This window comes from Cervus canadensis, chromosome 30 (assembly GCF_019320065.1).
Source record: "Cervus canadensis isolate Bull #8, Minnesota chromosome 30, ASM1932006v1, whole genome shotgun sequence".
Classification (NCBI taxonomy): domain Eukaryota; kingdom Metazoa; phylum Chordata; class Mammalia; order Artiodactyla; family Cervidae; genus Cervus; species Cervus canadensis.
In genome coordinates, this window is record NC_057415.1 from 10567697 (window position 1) to 10589007 (window position 21311).

At 36.5% G+C, this 21311-nt stretch overlaps 1 protein-coding gene across 2 annotated transcripts in view; it reads right to left on the reverse strand.

Annotated features, from left to right (window-relative positions):
• Positions 1 to 21311, reverse strand: part of GKAP1 (G kinase anchoring protein 1) — a 94837-nt gene that overhangs the window by 7601 nt on the left and 65925 nt on the right. For both annotated transcript variants that reach the window (XM_043452928.1, XM_043452929.1), the window contains exons 8-9: positions 18212 to 18364; positions 2403 to 2504 (exon numbers count right to left, since the gene is read on the reverse strand). In XM_043452928.1, the coding sequence (XP_043308863.1) occupies positions 2403 to 2504; positions 18212 to 18364 (255 nt within the window). The remainder of the gene's footprint in view (positions 1 to 2402; positions 2505 to 18211; positions 18365 to 21311) is intronic.

Consider the following 21311-nt stretch of genomic DNA (forward strand, 5'->3'; position numbering starts at 1 on the left):
CTACTGGGAATACAGAACTGTATCCATTATGAAATTCTCTCAGGGCTTCGATCAACGTTAGTATCTCATCAAACTGTTTCTTGAGCTCAAGCCTTTGTCCAAGGTTCAGATCAGGGTATATAGGGAGGCATATCGTTAGTTACTCTTCAAGGTCTAGCCAGTTCATAAAGGAAAGATTGTAAATGAGCAAAATTATCCATGAAAATTCTTTATACATAGTTTTGCATATATAGTCCTGAACAGGAAATATATTAATATCTGTGAAAACCTAAAAGTATAAAGTCCTAGTACTATGCAATTTATAACAACATATGGAATATAGTGTCCTCATTAGTACTTTTAACATCATGAAAAAGAGAACACAAAGTTAAATACACATATGTTGTGACTCCACAGGGTCCAACACAGATGTTCAACATCCTGAACATCTATGCCCACATCCACAGCCATTTCAAACTCAACATGTCCAACTCAACATGGGATCTGTTAGTTCCCATTTCCCAAACCAGTTAAAAACGTGTTCTTCCTCTTAACACTCAATACCTGTTAATTATGTTACCAGATTTGTCTTCATTCCAGGTCTTAGCTAGGTGCATCATCTTCCACAAAACAACTCTCGGGTCATTTTCCTTCTAAAACCTTTACTGCCCTCTCCTTGTCTAAAATGCAAATACCTTAATAATCTCACCTCAACTAACGTCTCTAATCTCTCCTACAACTTCCCATTTCTCTACATGTCAGCAACAATGCATTTCCTCCCATTCTCTTCCCTTTGTATGCACTGTTCAATGTGGGAAAACTATCTTTTTTTTTGGGTGAAATCCTTAGCAATTTTCAATAGCAGCAACAGATTCATTCCTGTTTCTAGAACACTCTGTCAAATCTGTCACAAATTCTGCATTGTACTGCAATTATTTACATGATTTATTTTCTCCATTAGACTACGAGCTTCTTACTAATTCACCTTTGCATTCACTGTACCTAACTCATGGTAAGTGCTCAACAAAAGCAAAATAAAATATAAATGACAAGAAAAGGGAGAAGTGGGTGAAGTTCAGGAGGGTTTTTAACAGGGATGATTCTTAAAGGCATGAGTACAAGAGGAAGGGAAATGTAAGAACCATCAGAGCTGGAACTTGACATTTTTTTCTTCATTAGTACAAATATAGGGCCCAGAAAAGCACTTGGCATATTATAGGCATTCAACAAATAATCGTTGAGTGAATAAATATTACTTCAAAAAAAGAATGCTACTTGAAATGAATAAGAGATTTTTTTAAAGCCTGACAAAGGAGAAGAGTAATAGTTTTGTGGTTAAAATAAACTGTATAAATAACATGTGTTGGTGAGGATATGAAGAAACTGGTAACCTTATGCATTGCTGGGGGAAAAGTAACATGGTGCAACTGCTATGGGAAAGTCTGACGGTTCCTTAAAAAGTTAAACAGAATTACCACATGAGTTGAGAGTAGCATGACATTACATACACTATCATGTGTAAAGCAGACAGCTAGCGGGAAGTGTTACTCAGCACAGTGAGCACAGCCTGGTGCTCTGTGATGACAGAAGGGTGGGGCGGGGGCATGCTCGAGAGGGAGGTAAGGATGCACACATGGAGCCGATTCACACTGCTGTACAGCAGAAACTAACACAACACTGTAAACCAATTACAGTCCAATTAAAAACATTTAAAAATTTCAAAAAAGTTAAACACGGAACTACCATATGATCCAACAATTCCACTCTTAGGTATATACCAAAAGAAAGGAAAGCCAGGACTCAGATACTTGACATCAATGTTCATGGCTATATTATTCACAATAGCCAAAAGATGGAAGCAACATGAGTGTCCTTCAACAGGTGAATAAAAAAGAGTGGTATAAACACACAGTGGAGTATTATTATTCAGCCATAAAAAGGAGTGACGTTCTGCTATATGCTACAACGTGGATATACATGTTGAAAACATTATGGCAGGTGAAGTAAGTCAGACCACGAAAGGACAAATACCATATGATTCCACTTATATGAAGTACCTAGAACAGGCAAATTCACAGAGAGTAGAGGTCAAGGACTGCAGTACAAGGAGAAATAGGGAGTTCAATGGGTACAGAGTGTCTGTTTGGGATGATGAAAACCTTCTGGAAACAGATAGTGGTGATGGTTATACAACACTTAATGCCACTGAATTATACACTTAAAAATGGTCAAAATGGCAAATTTAATGTTATATCTATTTTACTATGATAAAAAAATATCATTTAGATTATATATAATCAATGAGCTGAAAACCTAAATAGCAGATATTATTTCTATCAAATATTAAACATATTTGCATATAATAACAGAAAATGTACAAATTTATAGAATTTTTTAGTTTACAACACTAAATATATACAAACCTCCCACTGAGCAATCACATTTTTCAGCTTCTGGATTTCAGCATCTTTTCTTTCAAGTTCCAACTTTAATCTTTCAATTCTTCCATCTTTTAGAACTACTTCCTAAACAGGGAAAACATCATTTTAGAACTAAGATAGTTTTGTCAAGTCTGATTTACAATATCCTTTATGAAAGGTTTAAGAGGGAAAAAAATCCCAATTTTAATTCATTTTCTAAAGCAACCTAAACTGTTAACTACATTTCCACTTGTATTCAATTTTACAACTGTAACTGTGGACAGTACAAGCAAATAAGATATTTATGTCTAATCTCAAACTACAAATATAACCTATAACAATATGAGAGCTTTGAAATATTTCCATCCTGGAATAAACATACTAAAAGTGGTTTGTGACAAGGTGTTATTAGTTTATCTTAAAAACCTAATAGAACTGAAAACTTATGAGAAAAGTACAGAACAAATGATAATACAAAACCCCAAATTAGTTTTTTCATTATATCATCAATTAACACATATAAGATATAGTAAGAAAAAACATTTTATCCCGACAGCAATAAAAAAAACCCTAAGAATAAAATTTAGTAATTTTCAGGATCAATGAATGATAAAATATTGAAAAGGATAGAACAAAGCATGTTTGTAGATGGCAATACTAAATATTACTTTGTACATTCAATAAAATTTCAATAGAGTTTTCTTCTTTGGAACTTAGCAACATAGTCAAAATTTTATCTGGGAGAACACAGGATAAAAACAAAAGTTGATGCAGTAGAATGTGCCTATCAAGTAATTATATACTATACAGCAAAAGTGATTAAAATAGCATGTCATGGTGCCTAGGTTGACAAAGCAATGTACCCAAAAAGGAAGTCCAGAAAGAGACTTAAGAATTTATTATAACTAACTATAATATTTTAAAGTGAGAAAAGACTGAATTACAGAATAATGGTAGGATATGGGACAAATGGCTAAGTGGGAAAAAATCAAGTTAAATCCCTGCCATCTTAATTTAAATGTAAAAAATCAACCAAAAGTCATACTTCTTAAGAATATATATCGGTTCTCTTTATCTAATGAGTAACACGGCAACATAATTTTATTCCAAAAATACTCACTGATTCTGTAAAGCAATTAACCTTCAATTAAGAAATAAATTAAAACAAAATGCTCATTGAGCACCTAGCTGCTAGGTGCTGGGTGTACAACAGTGAACAGAACTGAAAAGATTCTTGCCCTCATGGGATTTCTCTGGTGGAGAAGGCAGAGATTACATTATGAAATGCTGCAATTAGAAATGGAGTTTAAGCAATGAAGAAAAGAAACATAGTGCTATAAAGGGAATAATGTGGGTTATTCCCTAGTGGATCAGAGCAGCTTTCTCTGAGGTCCTGACACTTTTAAGATGAACCTTGAGTGACTGGGTTGGAACTGCCTCAGTAAGAAGTGGAGGGAGGTAAGAGCCCTCCAGGTAGAAAGAAGAGCATGTATTAACATAAAGGCCCTGAGGCAGAAAAGAGCTAGAGCATTTGAAGGCTAGTAAAGAGGCAAGCGTTGTTGAAGCCTAGAGAAAAAGATGATAGTATAATATGATTTTGGAAAAAAAATTTGGATCAAAATTAGCAATATACATACTATTATAATGGCCCAGGAAACTCATTTCTAGGAATTTATCTAAATAGATAAGCGAGGCCCAGGAATCTTACTTCTATGAATTCATCTAGATAGATAAGTGAGGGGGGAGTATCTATGAAAGTGTTCACTGAAGATTACAACAAAAAATAGGACATCAATTTAAATGCCCAACAATAAGAATGGAAATCACCAAAAATTATGATGTTTTGTTATTTAGTTGCAAAGTTGTATCCGACTCTTCTGTGAATCCATGAACTGTACCCACCAGGCACCTGTGTCCATGGAATTTCCTAGGCAAGAATACTGGTGTGTGTTGTCACTACCTTCTCCACGGGATCTTCCCGACTCAGGGATCGAGCCCATGTTTCCTGCATAGCAGGCGGATTCTGTATCACTGAGCCACCAGTTCAGTTCAGTTGCTCAGTCATGTCTGACTCTTTGCGACTCCATGAACTGCAGCACGCCAGGCCTCCCTGTCCATCACCAACTCCCGGAGTTCACCCAAACCCATGTCCATTAAGTCAGTGATGCCATCCAACCATCTCATCCTTTGTTGTCCCCTTCTCCTACTGCCCTCAATCTTTCCCAGCATCAGGGTCTTTTCAAATGAGTCAGCTCTTCGCATGAGACAGCCAAAGTACTGGAGTTTCAGCTTCAACATCCGTCCTTCCAATAAACACCCAGGACTGATCTCCTTTAGGATGGACTGGTTGGATCTCCTTGCAGTCCAAGGGACTCTCAAGAGTCTTCTCCAACACCACAGTTCAAAAGCATCAATTCTTCGGCGCTCAGCTTTCTTTATAGTCCAACTCTCACATCCATACATGACCACTGGAAAAACCATAGCCTTGCCTAGATGGACCCTTGTTGACAAAGTAATGTCTTGGCTTTTTAATATGCTATCTAGGTTGGTCATAACTTTCCTTCCAAGGAGTAAGTGTCTTTTAATTTCATGGCTGCAATCACCATCTGCAGTGATTTTGGAGCCCAGAAAAATAAAGTCAGTCACTGTTTCCCCATCTATTTGCCATGAAGTGATGGGACCAGATGCCATGATCTTAGTTTTCTGAATGTTGAGCTTTAAGTCAACTCTTTCACTCTCCTCTTTCACTTTCATCAAGAGGCTCTTTAGCTCTTCTTCACTTTCTGCCATAATGGTGGTGTCATTTGCATATCTGAGGTTATTGATATTTCTCCCGGCAATCTTGATTCCAGCTTGTGCTTCATCCAGCCCAGCATTTCTCATGATCTTCTCTGCATATAAGTTAAATAAGCAGGGTGACAATATACAGCCTTGACATACTCCTTTTCCTATCTGGAACCAGTCTGTTGTTCCATGTCCAGTTCTAACTGTTGCTTCCTGACCTGTGTACAGATTTCTCAAGAGGCAGGTCAGGTGGTCTGGTATTCCCGTCTCTTTCAGAATTTTCCACAGTTTATTGTGATCAACACAGTCAAAGGCTGAGCCACCAGGGAAGCCCAAAAATGATGATACAGAACCATAAAATATGGCCCTATGATCCCCAAGTTATAATACTACATGCAAAGAAAAAATCCTAGAAGGGTATACATATATATATATCCTAGAAGGGTATACATATATATATATATCCTAGAAGGGTATACATCAACATTTTTAACACTCTCTTAGAATGTGAGATTATGGAAAATTTCACTTTACTGTTTAAAAATTTCGTTTCATCAAAATTGTTTTATACTAAGTATATAATGATTGAATAACATAAAATACTATTTTAATTAAAAAAATGAAACCCCTTAAGTATTAACATGAAATCTATATAATATGGGACTTCCCTGGTGGCTCAGACAGTAAAGCGTCTGCCTACAATGCAGGAGACCGGGGTTCAATCCGTGGGTCGGGAATATCTCCTGGAGAAGGAAAGGGCAACCCATTCCAGTATTCTTGCCTGGAAAATCCCATGGACGGAGGAGCCTGGGAGGCTACAGTCCATGGGGTCTCAAAGAGTTGGACACAACTGAGCGACTTCACTTTCACTTTCTATATAATATGAATAGCTATCATCTTTGAATAAGAAAGCCCTTCTGCTTCACAGGTGAATTCTACCAAAAATTTAAAGAAGAGCTAACACCTATCCTACTCAAACTCTTCCAGAAAATTGCAGAAGAAGGTAAACGGCCAAACTCATTCTGAGGCCACCATCACCCTAATACCAAAACCAGACAAAGATGCCACAAAAAAAGAAAACTACAGGCCAATATCATTGATGAACAAAGATGCAAAAATCCTTAACAAAATTCTAGCAAACAGAATCCAACAACATATTAAAAAGATCATCCATCATGACCAAGTGGGCTTTATTCCAGGGATGCAAGGATTTGTCAATATTTGCAAATCAATTATTGTGTACACCACATTAACAAATTGAAAGAAAAAACCCATATGACAGATGCAGAGAAAGCCTTTGACAAATTCAACATACATGTATGATAAAAACCCTCCAGAAAGTAGGCATAAAAGGAACATACCTCAACATAATACAAGTCATATATGATAAACCCACAGCAAACATTATCCTCAATGGTGAAAAACTGAGGGCATTTCCCCTAAAGTCAAGAACAAGACAAGGGTGCCCACTCTCACCACTACTATTCAACATAGATTTGGAAATTTTAGCCACAGCAATCAGAGAAGAAAAAGAAATTAAAGGAATCCAGATTGGAAAGAAGTAAAACTCTCACTGGTTCCAGACAGTAGATGGTGAAAGAGGGCAACAGAGGGCAGACAGACTGAAACCACAATCACAGAAAACTAATCAATCTAATCACATGGGCCACAGCCTTGTCTAATTCAATGAAACTATGAGCCATGCCATGTAGGGCCACCCAAGACAGACAGGTCATGGTGGAGAGTTCTGACAAAATGTGGTCCACTGGAGAAGGGAATGGCAAACCACCTCAGTATTCTTGCCTTGAGAACCCCATGAACAGTACGAAAAGGCAAAAAGATAGGACACTGAAAGATGAACTCCCCAGGTCGGTAGGTGCCCAATATGCTACTGGAGATCAGTGGAGAAATAACTCCAGAAAGAATGAAGAGACGGAGCCAAAGCAAAAGCAACACCCAGTTGTGGATGTGACTGGTGATAGAAGAAGGTCCAATGCTGTAAAGAGCAATATCAGAGGAACCTGGAATGTTAGGTCCATGAATCAAGGCAAATTGGAAGTGGTCAAACAGGAGATGGCAAGAGTGAATGCTGACATTTTAGGAATCAGCGAACTAAAATGGACTGGAATGGGTGAATTTAACTCAGATGACCATTATATCTACTACTGTCAGCAAGAACCCCTTAGAAGAAATGGAGTGCCATCATAGTCAACAAAAGAGTCCGAAAGGCAGTAGTTGGATGCAATCTCAAAAAAGACAGAATGATCTCTGTTCACGTCCAAGGCAAACCATTCAATATCACGGTAATCCAAGTCTATGCCACAAACAGTAAAACTGAAGAAGCTGAAGTTGAACTGTTCTATGAAGATCTGCAAGACCTTTTAGAACTAACACCCCCAAAAGATGCCCTTTTCATTATAGGGGACTGGAATGTGAAAAAGAAACACCTGAAGTAACAGGCCAATTTGGCCTTGGAGTACAGAATGAAGCAGGGCAAAGGCTAGAGTTTTGCCAAGAGAATGCACTGGTCATAACAAACCTCTTCCAACAACACAAGAGAAGACTCTTATACATGGACATCACCAGCTGGCCACAACTGAATCAGAGTGATTATATTCTTTGTAGCCAAAGATGGAGAAGCTCTATACAGTCAGCAAAAACAAGAATGGGAGCTGACTATGGCTCAGATCATGAACTCCTTATTGCCAAATTCAGACTTAAATTGAACCAAGTAGGGAAAACCACTAGACCATTCAGGTATGAACTAAATCAAATCCCTTACGATTATACAATGGAAGTGAGAAATAGATTTAAGGGTCTAGATCTGATAGAGTGTCTGATGAACTATGGACGGAAGTTCATGACACTGTACAGGAGACAGGGATCAAGACCATCCCCAAGAAAAAAAATGCGAAAAAGCAAAATGGCTGTCTGAGGAGGTCTTACAAATAGCTGTGAAAAGAAGAGAGGCAAAAAGCAAAGGAAAAAAGGAAAGATATACCCATTTGAACGCAGACTTCCAAAGAGTTGCAAGGAGAGATAAGAAAGCCTTCCTCAGTGATCAGTGCAAAGAAACAGAGGAAAACAATAGAATGGGAAAGACTAGAGATCTCTTCAAGAAAATTAGAGATACCAAGAGAACATTTCATGCAAAGATGGGCACAATAAAGGACAGAAATGGTATGGACCTAACAGAAGCAGAAGATATTAAGAAGAGGTGGCAAGAATACACAGAAGAACTATACAAAAAAGATCTTCACAACCCAGATAACCACGATGGTGTGATCACTCACCTAGAGCCAGACATCCTGGAATGCGAAGTCAAGTGGGCCTTAGAAAGCTAGTGGAGGTGATGGAATTCCAGTTGAGCTATTTCAAATCCTAAAAGATGATGCTGTGAACGTGCTGCACTCAATATGCCAGCAAACTTGGAAAACTCAGCAGTGGCCACAGGACTGGAAACAGCCCGTTTTCATTCCAATCCCAAAGAAAGGCAATGCCAAAGAATGTTCAAACTACTACACAATTGGACTCATCTCACACGCTAGCAAAGTAATGCTCAAAATTCTCCAAGCCAGGTTTCAACAGTACATAAACCATGAACTTCCACATGTTCAAGCTGGATTTAGAAAAGGCAGAGGAACCAGAGATCAAATTGCCAACATCTGCTGGATCATCAAGAAAGGAAGTGAGTTCCAGAAAAACATCTACTTCTGCTTTACTGACTATGCCAAAACCTTTGAATGTGTGGATCACAATATAACTGTGAAAAATTCTGAAAGAGATGGGAATACCAGACCACCTGATCTGCCTCTTAAGAAATCTATAAGCAGGTCCAGAAGCAACAGTTAGAACTGGTCATCAAACAACAGACTGGTCCAAATAGGAAAAGTAGTACATCAAGGCTATATATTGTCACCCTGCTTATTTAACTTATATGCAGAGTACATCATGAGAAATGCTGGGCTGGATGAAGCACAAGCTGGAATCAAGATTGCCAGGAGAAATATCAATAACCTCAGATATGCAGATGACACCACCCTTATGGCAGAAAGAGAAGAAGAACTAAAGAGCCTCTTGATGAAAGTAAAAGAGGAGAGTGAGTTGGCTTAAAGCTCAACATGCAGAAAACTAAGATCATGGCATCCGATCCCATCACTTCATGGCAAATAGAGGGGGAAACAGTGGAAACAGTGTCAGACTTTAATTTTTTTTTGGGCTCCAAAATCACTGCAGGTGGTGACTGCAGCCATGAAATTAAAAGACACTTACTCCTTGGAAGGAAAGTTATGACCAACCTAGACAGCATATTGAAAAGTAGAAACATTACTTTGCGAACAAAGATCCATCTAGTCAAGGCTATGGTTTTTCCAGTAGTCATGTTGGATGTGAGAGTTGGACTGTGAAGAAAGCTGAGCGCCAAAGAATTGATGCTTTTGAATTGTGGTGTTGGAGAAGACTCTTGAGAGGTCCCTTGGACTGCAAAGAGATCCAACCAGTCCATCCTAAAGGAGATCAGTCCTGAGTGTTCACTGAAAGGACTGATGTTGATGCTGAAACTCCAATACTTTGGCTACCCGATGCAAAGAGCTGATTTGTTTGAAAAGACCCCGATGTTGGGAAAGATTGAAGGCAGGAGGAGAAGGGACGACACAGGATGAGACGGTTGGATGGCATCACTGACTCAATGGACATGAGTTTGGGTAAACTCTGGGAGTTGGTCATGGACAGGGAGGCCTGGCATGCTGCGGTCCATGGGGTCATGAAGAGTCGGACATGACTATTGACTGAACTGAACTAAAGTGAAAGAAACAAAAGACCTGTATATAGAAAACTATAAAACACTGATGAAAGAAATCAAAGATGACACAAATAGACGGAGAAATACACCATGTTCATGGTCAGAAGAATCAATATAGTGAAAATGAGTATACTACCAAAAGCAATCTATAGAGTCAATACAACCCCTATCAAGCTACCAACGGTATTTTTCAGAGAACTATAGCAACTAATTCCACAATTGGTATGGAAATACAAAATACTTCAAATAGTCAAAGCAATCTTGAGAAAGAAAAATGGAACTGGAGGAATCAACCTGACTGACTTCAGACTATACTACAAAGCTACTGTCATTAAGACAGTATGTACTGGCACAAAGACAGAAATATAGATCAATGGAACAAAGCCCAGAAATAAGAAAGCCCAGAGATAAATCCACATACCTATGGATACCTTATCTTTGACAAAGGAGGCAAGAATATACAATGGGGAAAAGACAATCTCTTTAACAAGTAGTGTTGGGAAAACTGTTCAACCACTTGTGAAAGAATGAAACTAGAACATTTTCTAACACCATACACAAAAATAAACTCAAGACGGATTAAAGATCTAAATGTAAGACCAGAAACTATAAAACTCCTAGAGGAAAACATAGGCAAAACATCCTCTGACATAAATGACAGATGGATTCTCTATGACCCACCTCCCAGAGTAATGGAAATAAAAGCAAAACTAAACAAATGGGACCTAATTAAACTCAAAAGCTTTTGCACAACAAAGGAAACTATAAGCAAGGTGAAAAGACAGCGTTCAGAATGGGAGAAAATAATAGCAAACGAAGCAACTGACAATCTCAAAAACATACAAGCAGCTCATGCAGCTCAATTCCAGAAAAATAAATGATCCAATCAAAAAATTGGCCAAAGAACTAAACAGACATTTCTCCAAAGAAGACATGCAGATGGCTAACAGGCAAATGAAAAGATGCTCAACATCACTCATTATCAGAGAAATGCAAATCAAAACCACAATGAGGTACCATCCCACGCTGGTCAGAATGGCTGCCATCAAAAAGATTACAAACAATAACTGCTGGAGAGGGTGTGGAGAAAAGGGAACCCTCTTACACTGATGGTGGGAATGCAAACTAGTACAGCCACTATGAACAGTGTGGAGATTCCTTAAAAAACTGGACATAGAACTGCCATATGACCCAGCAATCCCACTGCTGGGCATACACACCGAGGAAACCAGAATTGAAAGAGACACGTGTACCCCAGTGTTCATTACAGCACTGTTTATAATAGCTAGGACATGGAAGCAACCTAGACGTCCATCAGCAGATGAATGGATAAGAAAGCTGTGGTACATATACACAATGGAATATTACTCAGTTATTTAAAAAAATGCATTTGAATCAGTTCTAATGAGGTGGATGAAACTGGAGCCTAATATACAGAGTTAAGTAAGTCAGAAAGAAAAATGCCAATACGGTATAGTAACACATATATATGGAATTTAGAAAGATGATAACAATGATCCTATATGCAAGACAGCAAAAGAGACACAGATGTAAAGAACATACTTTTGGACTCTGTGGGAGAAGGCAAGGGTGGGATGATTTGACAGAATATCAGTGAACCATGTATATTACCGTATGCAAAATAGATTGCCAGTCCAGGTTCGATGCATGAGACAGGGCGCTCAGGGCCGGTGCACTGGGACAACCCTGAGGGATAAAATGGGAGGGAGGTAGGAGGGGGCTTCAGGATGGGGGAGGCATGTACATCCATGGGTGATTCGTGTCAATGTATGGCAAAAACCACTACAATATTGTAAAGTAATTAGCCACAATTAAAATTAATTAAAAATTAATTAATTAAAAAAAGAAAGTCCTTCCAAACATAATATAAAAGAGAGAAAACAAAAAGGAAAAGACTGATATTTAATTTGATGAAAAATCTCCAAAAAACTGAAAGAAAATCAAAAGGTAAATGAAAAACTAAAAAAAATGGTCACAGTCACATGGCAGGCATATGACCAATTAAAAATGAAAAAGTGTACAATTTCAGTAGTAAGCAATATTACATAAAACTGGTACATTTAAATTTTTTTCTCAGTGTGGGTAACTGAAAACAATTTAGCTGTAAACATAATTATTTCATCTAAAAACATTACAGCTGACCCTTGGACAACACTGGGGTTAGGGACGCAAACCCTCTGTGAAATCAGAAGTCCACATATATGGTCATTTAGCATCGGCCCTCTGTATATGTGGTCCCTCTGCATCCACAGATTTAACCAACCTCAACAGAAAAAAAAAATCAATGTGTAAATAAACACAAGCAGTTCAAAGCTGCACTGTTCAAGGGTCAGTGTATTAATGATCTGAAATGTTCACCATCTCTGTATGTAACTGAAAAGTGGTTCATGTTAAGTTTCTACATTATTGGGGAAAAAGTATAAACCCATACAGAAAAGTGGAAGCACAAGAAAGTATCAATGATAGTTTTCTTTGGGTGAATGAGATTAGGGTCAATTTTTCTCCCACTGTATCTGTAAACTGGGGATCATAAAGATACCTGTTATCTTCACAGTTAACTGTGAGAATTAGATGAAATAATAAATTTAAGTACTTAATATAATATCTAGAAAATATATATTAAGCCCTCAAATATTTATTTTTGCATTATAAGTTCTTCACTTAGCAGTTACTTCTAGAATTTTTACAACAAATGGCACTTTTTAAAACAGAAAACCTTACTGTTATAAGGTACACTCATTTTTTATTAAGTGTTACATTTCATTAAATAAAATTTAAAATTATCTTCTAAGTATATTATACTAAACTGAAAATAAAAAGGTGTATAAATCTATGTCCACAAGGGATTTGTTGTCTACAAACAACAAATAAAAATGTGCTGTGTGAAATGTGCCATAAGAAAACCAAAATGCTACAGGGTATAGAGAAAAAAGGAAAGATCATATCCAGGTTTTCTATGTTTGGGACTGGAACAGGGCAATGAGAGAAAGCATCAGGATAGATATGACATGTGAAATGAACCCTGAGCAAAGCTGGGAATGATTCAGCATAGTGACAAGGAGTGCTCTGGTCTGGCTAGAAGAAAAAACTGGAAAGAGTATGACTAAAGTTATTTAGGCTGAAGCTACACTGTAGAACAATGCTTTCAAACTTATTTGACAGTGACCCACATTAAGGAATGTTTTGCATCATGACTCAATACATAAACATGTCAGTATATGTATATATATTTGCATTTATGTACATAAACATATATACACTGAAAAAAATTTCATAAAATATGAAAAGATGTCATATATGCTGATAACTTTTTTTTGAGAGTGCTGGTTGCAATCTACTAAATTTATTTTAGGACTGGTTAAATGGATTGGGACTCTTCATTTGAAAAGCTTGAGGGCTTTAGTAAATGATTCAACAGACACTGAAACTTAAGGACATAGTGTGGCAGGATGGAAGTCTCACTCTTTAAAAAGTACTCTATTAACAGTGTATAAGATAAATTATCTAGAATTAGAAGGCAGGAGGCAGGAAGTCTTATTAGGTTACTGAAATAATACCAGTAAGAGATAATGAGATTCTAAATTAGAGAAATGTTAAAGTGGAAGAGAAGATATATCTGAGAACTATTTCAGAGATTAAAAATTCCCAAACTTTGAGAAACAGAAAAGTGAAAAGGGAGATTCACAGCCGGAACATCTGGATACAATGACAAAACCCCAAACAGAAATGATGAAGTCAAGTTGAATGCTTGGTTCGGAAAGTCAATGATGACCTCAAGTTTCAGCATAGTGAGCCTAAGGTATTCATAGAACAAGAGAGTGAAATACACTACACAGGCAGTTGATAAAACAGAGCCCTAAAGACCATTAGGGGGAATGCCAGTGAAGCTGCGGGCTTCCCTGGTGGCTCAGATGGTAGAGTCCGCCTGCAATGCAGGAGACCTGGGTTCAACCCCTGGGTCGGGGAGATCCCCTGGAGAAGGGATTGGCTACCTACCTCAGTATTCTTACCTGGAGAATCCCATGGACAGAGGAGCCTGATGGGCTACAGTCCATGGGGTAGCAAAGTCAGACACGACTGAAGTGACTCAGCACGCATGCGTGCCCGCGCGCGTGTGCGCGCACACACACACACACACACACACATACACACACAGAGTGAAGCTGTGGAGAAGTTAGTAACTTCATATCCTGCTGCCAGAAGACAATGTTGATACATATCAAGAGCAATACAGGTGTTTACATGCTTTGATGCAATTACTATTTTTAAGAATGTATTTATTCAAAGGACAAATTCATCAAAAAAGTAAATAGATGAATATATTCAATGAATACCAGGTGACCAATTCTAAACAACCTAGATGTTCAGTAATAGGGTAATAGGGCTTCCCTGCTGGTCCAGTGATTAAGAATCTGTCTGCCAATGCAGGGGACATGGGTTTGATCTCTGGTCCGGGAAGATCTCATATGCCTTGGAACAACCAAACCAGTGTGCCACAACTATTGAGCCTGTGCCCTAGGGCCCAGGAGTCACAACTACCAAGCCCAAGTACCTAGAGCCTGTGCCCTGCAGAAGAAAAGCCACCACAATGAGAACCCCGAGCATCATGGGTTACAAAAATAAACCCTGCTCATTGCAACTAGAGAAAGCCCATATGTGTAGTAACAAAGACCCAGCAGAGCCAAAATAAATAAAATAAACCTTAAAAAAAACTTACAGAAAATAGTTTTTTTTTTTTTTTAAGAAAATAGTTTAAAAAATACTGAGTAATGAACAATTACAGAATGTTGACTTGACAGAATGTAACTACAGTTTAGAAAAGGGGCTACAGAAACTATATTTCTGATTCTTAGTTATTTTTATTTTTTTTTATTTTTTTTATTTTATTTTTTCTTTTTCTTAGTTATTTTTAAAATACCTATGCATGTTTTCCTGGAAAAGTACTATACAAAAATGAAACCAAATGTTAAAGACTGACTGAATTAGTGTGGATGTATTTTTCACCTTTAAAAATTTCTGGTACACTAATACACAGTTTAAAATGATTTTAACACTTGTAAAAAAGTTTTCCCTGAAAAAGGAGTGTGAGGAGGAGAGGAAGGAGGTAGACAAAAAGAAAATATTTTTTAATGGCCTCAATATTCCTTTCTCCCCAACTACACTCAATGACATGACAAAATACTCAACTTTTTTACTTATGAAAAATTTTACATGTGCAAAATATATAAATTGACATGGCAAGTAAAAAGAAAAATAAACCAATATGCAAATTATGTGAACATTACCAATATTTTGGCATCCCCCACATTTCTCTCCCCAATCATATCCTTTCTCCCCATTCCTGAGAATATCCACTATTATGAATTTGTGTTTGTCACTCTCTTTCTTGCTAATAGTCTTTTACAACATACAGATGTATCCCTGAGTAATCAGTTAAACTTTCTATTTTTTGGAATTTATATAAACTGCATCAAACTATTACTATTTGGTGACTTGCTTATTTCATTAAAGATTATGTTTTTGTTATTCATCCATGCTGTTATGTATTGCTATAATTCATTCATTTCTTCTACTGACTTTGTTGTCACAAACAACTGAGCTTGAATCATTCCTCTTGAAGATGTCTCCAGGGTTTACTCTAAGGCAGAATTTCTAGAACACAGTTTACCCATCATCTTCAACTGTAGAAATTAATGCCACATTGTTCTCCAAAACAGCTACACCAAGTGACATTACTACCAGTCACCTGTTCCTGCTCTTCTACATCCTCCCCATACTGCCCACTGTCTGATTCCCATCTCTAGTTTTCACCTTCCTTCAGTTATTCCTAGGCACTGCAGTGAATTTAATATTACCATGTAGAACTTTGTTTTCTGCTCAAAAACTTTAAAAAATTATTCTTTTCTATTTCCTGACAAAATCATAAATCAGGCTTTTAAGTCCTCCACAATCCTTCCAAACCCACTGTGCCAAACTTACACTATACTCCTCAATGAATATTGTATTAAACTGGTTTATACTTTACTGCCTCCATCCTTTTATTCATGGCATTCCAGCTTCTCCTCCCTCACCTCCGCATGTTCAAATTCTACTCTCTTAAATTCCAATTCAAAAATTATTTTCTCTTAAGAAAGCCATCTCTTATCTCCATTCCTATGAATTACCTTTTTTTTGACTTTCCACTTCTCCTACTGTGTACAAAAACAATGATCTATTAAGCATATGCTGTGTATAAATGCTCTAATATTTTACACCATAATTGCTAACTTTCGTAATAACAGTGCATGAAAGGCAGGTAATTTCATTCCAACATAACAGAGCTGATAAACTGCAGTGCTATATTTTGTGTTATTAGGCTTGTTTGATTTGAGATTATTCTCTTTCTACTACACTGCATTATCACTTTGACTTTAAAATATCATTAACATTAATTAATAATTTAACTTACGTGTACCCAGCTTTGCTCTACAAAAGATCTGAAACACCTAATCACTTGCTTGAGTATATTAATATGATTCTTACAATGATCTGAGATGACTTAAAGAATAAGATATAAACCACAAAAGGGAAAATAAAAATCAACGTAAAAAGAGGAAACAAATACACTACCTATAAATGTTAACATGGCTGCTTGCATTGTACACAAAATTTGACAGTCAAGGCAACTCAGGAAAACACCAAATTTAATTCAGTGCTAGAAAGGAAGAAGCTCACAAGTATCTGAGGGCAGGCAAGGATGTCCCATACTAAGCCAAAAATAAATTTTCATGTGAAACAGTGTTTTTATAAGGCAATATTATTGCTGCATTGGAATAAAAAATTCTTAAGAGTCTGGCTCCGTTTGTGTCCTATATAACAACACAGTTTAAGTGTTTAATTTGTTGAATGACTGAATTTATCAGAGGAAACAAAAAACTAACATCCACTGAAGACAGTAAAAGGATGGAAAATGGGCTTTTCAATTTGAAATAGCCACTGGAAGGAATTTATTAAAGTAAAAAAAAAAATGAATCAAACCACCATTAAGTAGAAATGAGGATATGGCAAAAGTTACACACCACTGATTTTCAGAAGAGAATATAAACAGGAAGGAGTATTGTCCAGCAATACCTGGTTAAACAAAAATTAAACTGTAATAGCGAAGGCAGACAGTACTGTGAGAGCAAATGCTGCATACTGACATGACGGGAATGCCAGAAAGTCAAGGAAGTAAGGGGAGCGCTCATGGGGACATGACTGAAATTACTTATCACACGCTCCAGGCTGAGAGGACAGTTATTGATAGACTAGAGGTCAACAGAAGGTAAAAAACAGATTCACAGTTTAAGAGGAAGCAAAACAGAAGACTGGTGGTTTATGGTAGGAAAAATAAATGCAAACTCAGAGGTCTCTATATGATAATATCTTTTGGGTTTTTTTCTGTATTTTTCCAAACAGTATTTTAAAACTGAGTACCATTCTTAGCTTGTGAGCCTTACAAAAACAGACTGCAGACCAACTATATAGTTTGCAACCCCTGGTCTGCAGGACAAAATTCTAACTTCTTATTTTCACATTAAAAGACCCTTATAACCTAATTCCAATCTATTTCTCTAATCATGTTATCCCACACTCACTTAAGTCTTTACTTCTTAGATGCATAATTTTTCAGTTTCCTGAATATTCAGTCTAAAGGCTTTGCATAGCTCTGGGCCATTGCTCTTGCAGTTCCCTTAGGTTTTTCTCTATTTCTCAGTTTATACAGTTATTTGCATTCAAAATCCATTGCAAATGTTACTTCTTTATATACCTTTCCCAATTACCCAAGGAGTGGTCTATTACCTTTTCTATTTAAAAACTTTTTTTTTTCAATTGTTCATCTCTCTCTTAAATCCTTCATCATGCTGAGTGACATTCTCTTTAGTCTACTTCCTCCTATCCCCAACTACCCTGAGTGTCCAAGTCAAGGATGGTCTTAACCATCTTGATATTCCCACTCCCCAATATTGATGCCGAACAATACCAAGCACTATAGTACATGCTTAATAAATATTAACCAATTAATAAAGTACCTCACACTTTTTAATATAAATATGTGTAATAATGACTAAGATAATACACTAAAACTATAGTTCTATACAGTCATAATTGAATTCCACTGTTTACATTTTTAAAAAATGAAAAAAAAATTCACTGTGATTTAAAGAGAATTTTCTATTTTACATGCCTGGTTGTGCTCATGAGCTGTGTAATTATCTGTTCCATTATATTCTGTAAGCTGTTCTCTTCTTTTTTCTCTAGTAAGAATTTTATGAACATCATCTTCCAGTCTATTGAAGAATCCTCCATCATGTGACAAAGTCTGAGAAGAACTCAATTCCTGTCAAAAATGAATTAAGATTCACTATCAATCAACACAAAAGTGCACACATTTAATAAACCTAATTGGCCACTAGAAGGATAGAGAATGAAAGAAAAATTATAATCAAGAGACAATCAACCATCTGATTCTTCTCTATCTTCAGGTGATAATCAGCAGAAACACATATGCAAATGTTCTTTTCTTTACATTTTTGAGTTGGGTATTGCTTTATTTTTCAATTATTTTTATCCATGTACCATACAATTTATTCATTTAATTAGCACATTTTTTTTTAACATACTCATAGAGTTGTACAGCCATACTCATTCAAAAAGTTTCATCAGCCCAAAAAGAAACCCACAATTTCCTAGCATCATCTCCCATTCTCTCCTAATCTCTGCCCCCTTCAGTTGTTCTCTAGGCAACACTGATCTACTTTCTGTCTGTATATATTTGACTATTCTGGATATCTGATATAAATGGAATCATATAGAATAAGGTCTTTTGTGATTGACTTCTTTCACTTAGCAAAATGTTTTCAAGGTTCATCCATATGATAGCATCTATCAGCACTTCATTCCTTACTGCCAAATAATATCCCATTAATTGATACACCATATTTTATTTCTCCATTCATCAGTTGATGGGCATTTGAACTGTTCCTTCTTTTGGCTACTGTGAATATTGCTGCTATAAACATTCATGCAACAAGTTTTTGTGTGGACATGTTTTCAGATCTCTTACATATCCAGGTATATATCTAGAAGTAGATTTTCTGGGACATATGGTAACTCTGTGTAACCATCTGAAAAACTGCCAAATAGTTTTCCAAAGTGACTGTACTATTTTACAGCCTATCAATGTACTAATGTATGAGGGTTCTAATTTCACCACATTCTCACCAACACCTGTTATTATGCATCTCTTTAAATTATAAATACTACAGTGACTGTGAAATGTGTGTGAATGAGATTCATTGTTGTTCTGAACTGTATTTCTCTGATGGCTAATTGTGCTAATGTATCTTTTCATGTGCTTACTGGACATTTGTATAACTTTTTGGAAAAATGTTTATTCAGGTATTTTGCCCAAGTTTTAATTGGGTTACTTTTTATTTCTGAGTTGTAGGAGTTCTTTATATATTCTAAAAACAACATGACTTGCACATATTTTCTCCCATTCTGTGGCTTGTCTTTTCACATTCTTGATGTGAAAAGTATCCTTGGTATCACAAAAGTTTTACTTTTGACAAAGTCCAATTTATCCAAGAAATCACTGCCTAACTCAGGGTCACCAAGATTTACTTCTATATTTTCTTCTAAGAGTTTTATAACTTTAGCTCTTACATTTAAGTTTCTAATCTGAGTTATTTTTTGTGTATGATATGTAGAAGGGGTCCAAATTCTTTCTTTTGCATGTGGCTACCTAGCATTATTTGTTAAGAAGATTATTATTTTCCCATTGAACTTATCTTGACATTCTTGTTCAAAATTAATTCAACATAAATATTAAAGCTTCTTTCTAGACTCAACTTTACTCTGTCACCTACATGTCTACCCTTATGCCATACTACACTGCCCTAACTACTCTAGCCTTGTATTACTCAAAGTTTTACAGTATATTTGAAAATAATTTTTACACATATTTTACACATGAATGATAAAGAGATGCTTTTATCACAATCTACTCAACTATGTAAAATTACAGATTTTATATGTTCTCCAAGAAAAGTATCATTTCCTTTCCTGTCATAAGACAGACTGAAGAAAATGCTCCTTTCTCTCTTATAGGTTTTCCCTATGTCCCACATTCTTGAGCTTTAATATTCCCTATTTTACCCATTTCAATTGTATTTGTGAGCAAATGACCCAACAGTTCTATGACTGTCCATCCATTTCCTTTCACATTATCTTAGAAAGAGTTTGAAAGAAAAAAAACTTATGTATCAGAGCTTAATATACACAAATGATATTTAAAATGCTTGTAGAGCACTTTATATTTCAAAACACTTACAGAAACATCCATTTATTTGAATCTCATTAACATCATTAAGAAACTGATAGAGCAAGAATAATTTCCCCAGAAAATAATCATGGTCACAAGAAGTTTAACTTACCCATGAGTGATTCTTCTGCTAAGTGGTATAGATAGAACTCTAAATCTGCTTCATAAAGTACTTCCAGTATATTCTGATAACATTTCATTTCAAAGCAATGAATACAACAATGCTTAAAATACCGCTGAGCTTCTATGGAAGGTACAGCATTTGTTATTGTTTAGTTGCTAAGTTATGTCTAACTTTTTTGTGACCCCATGGACTTTAGCATACTAGGCTCCTCTGTCCATGGGATTTTCAGGCAAGAATACTGGAGTGAGTTGCCATTTCCTACTCCACGGGATCTTCTCCTGACCCAGGATCAAACCTGCCTCTCCCACACTGCAGGCAGATTCTTTACTGCTGAGCTACTGGGAAAGGCAGGTATGGCATAATGATGGCAACTAATCAGCCTCTGGATTTCACTACTTTAAAGACTGCAACTCCAGTCTTTTTGTCTTCTATTTTTTTGATGGCTACTACCATTTACCAGCATGCCTATCCTAAATTTTGTCCTTGATGTTTTTTCTTTAGTGAGGCATAAACTTTCTTTTCAGCCTAAGGACAGAAGTTCTCAAAAGACACCTTGATAGGAAACTAGAGAAATGAAACAAAAATAAATAAACCACATACCACCCCACCTCTCACAACATGCACACCTCAAAAGAAAAAAGACAAAAATGCAGCATGTGTAAGAACACATATTCTTTAATAAGTCTAGGCAATTCAATGTCAATTTTCTGTCCAAATAATCAAAATTAGAACTTTTCATTTAATTTTATAAGCCCCCAATTATTAAACACTAACAGTAAGTCAGAAGATAAAATACGAAAACATCTATTCCAGCCACAAAAGATAGTTAACTGAGTT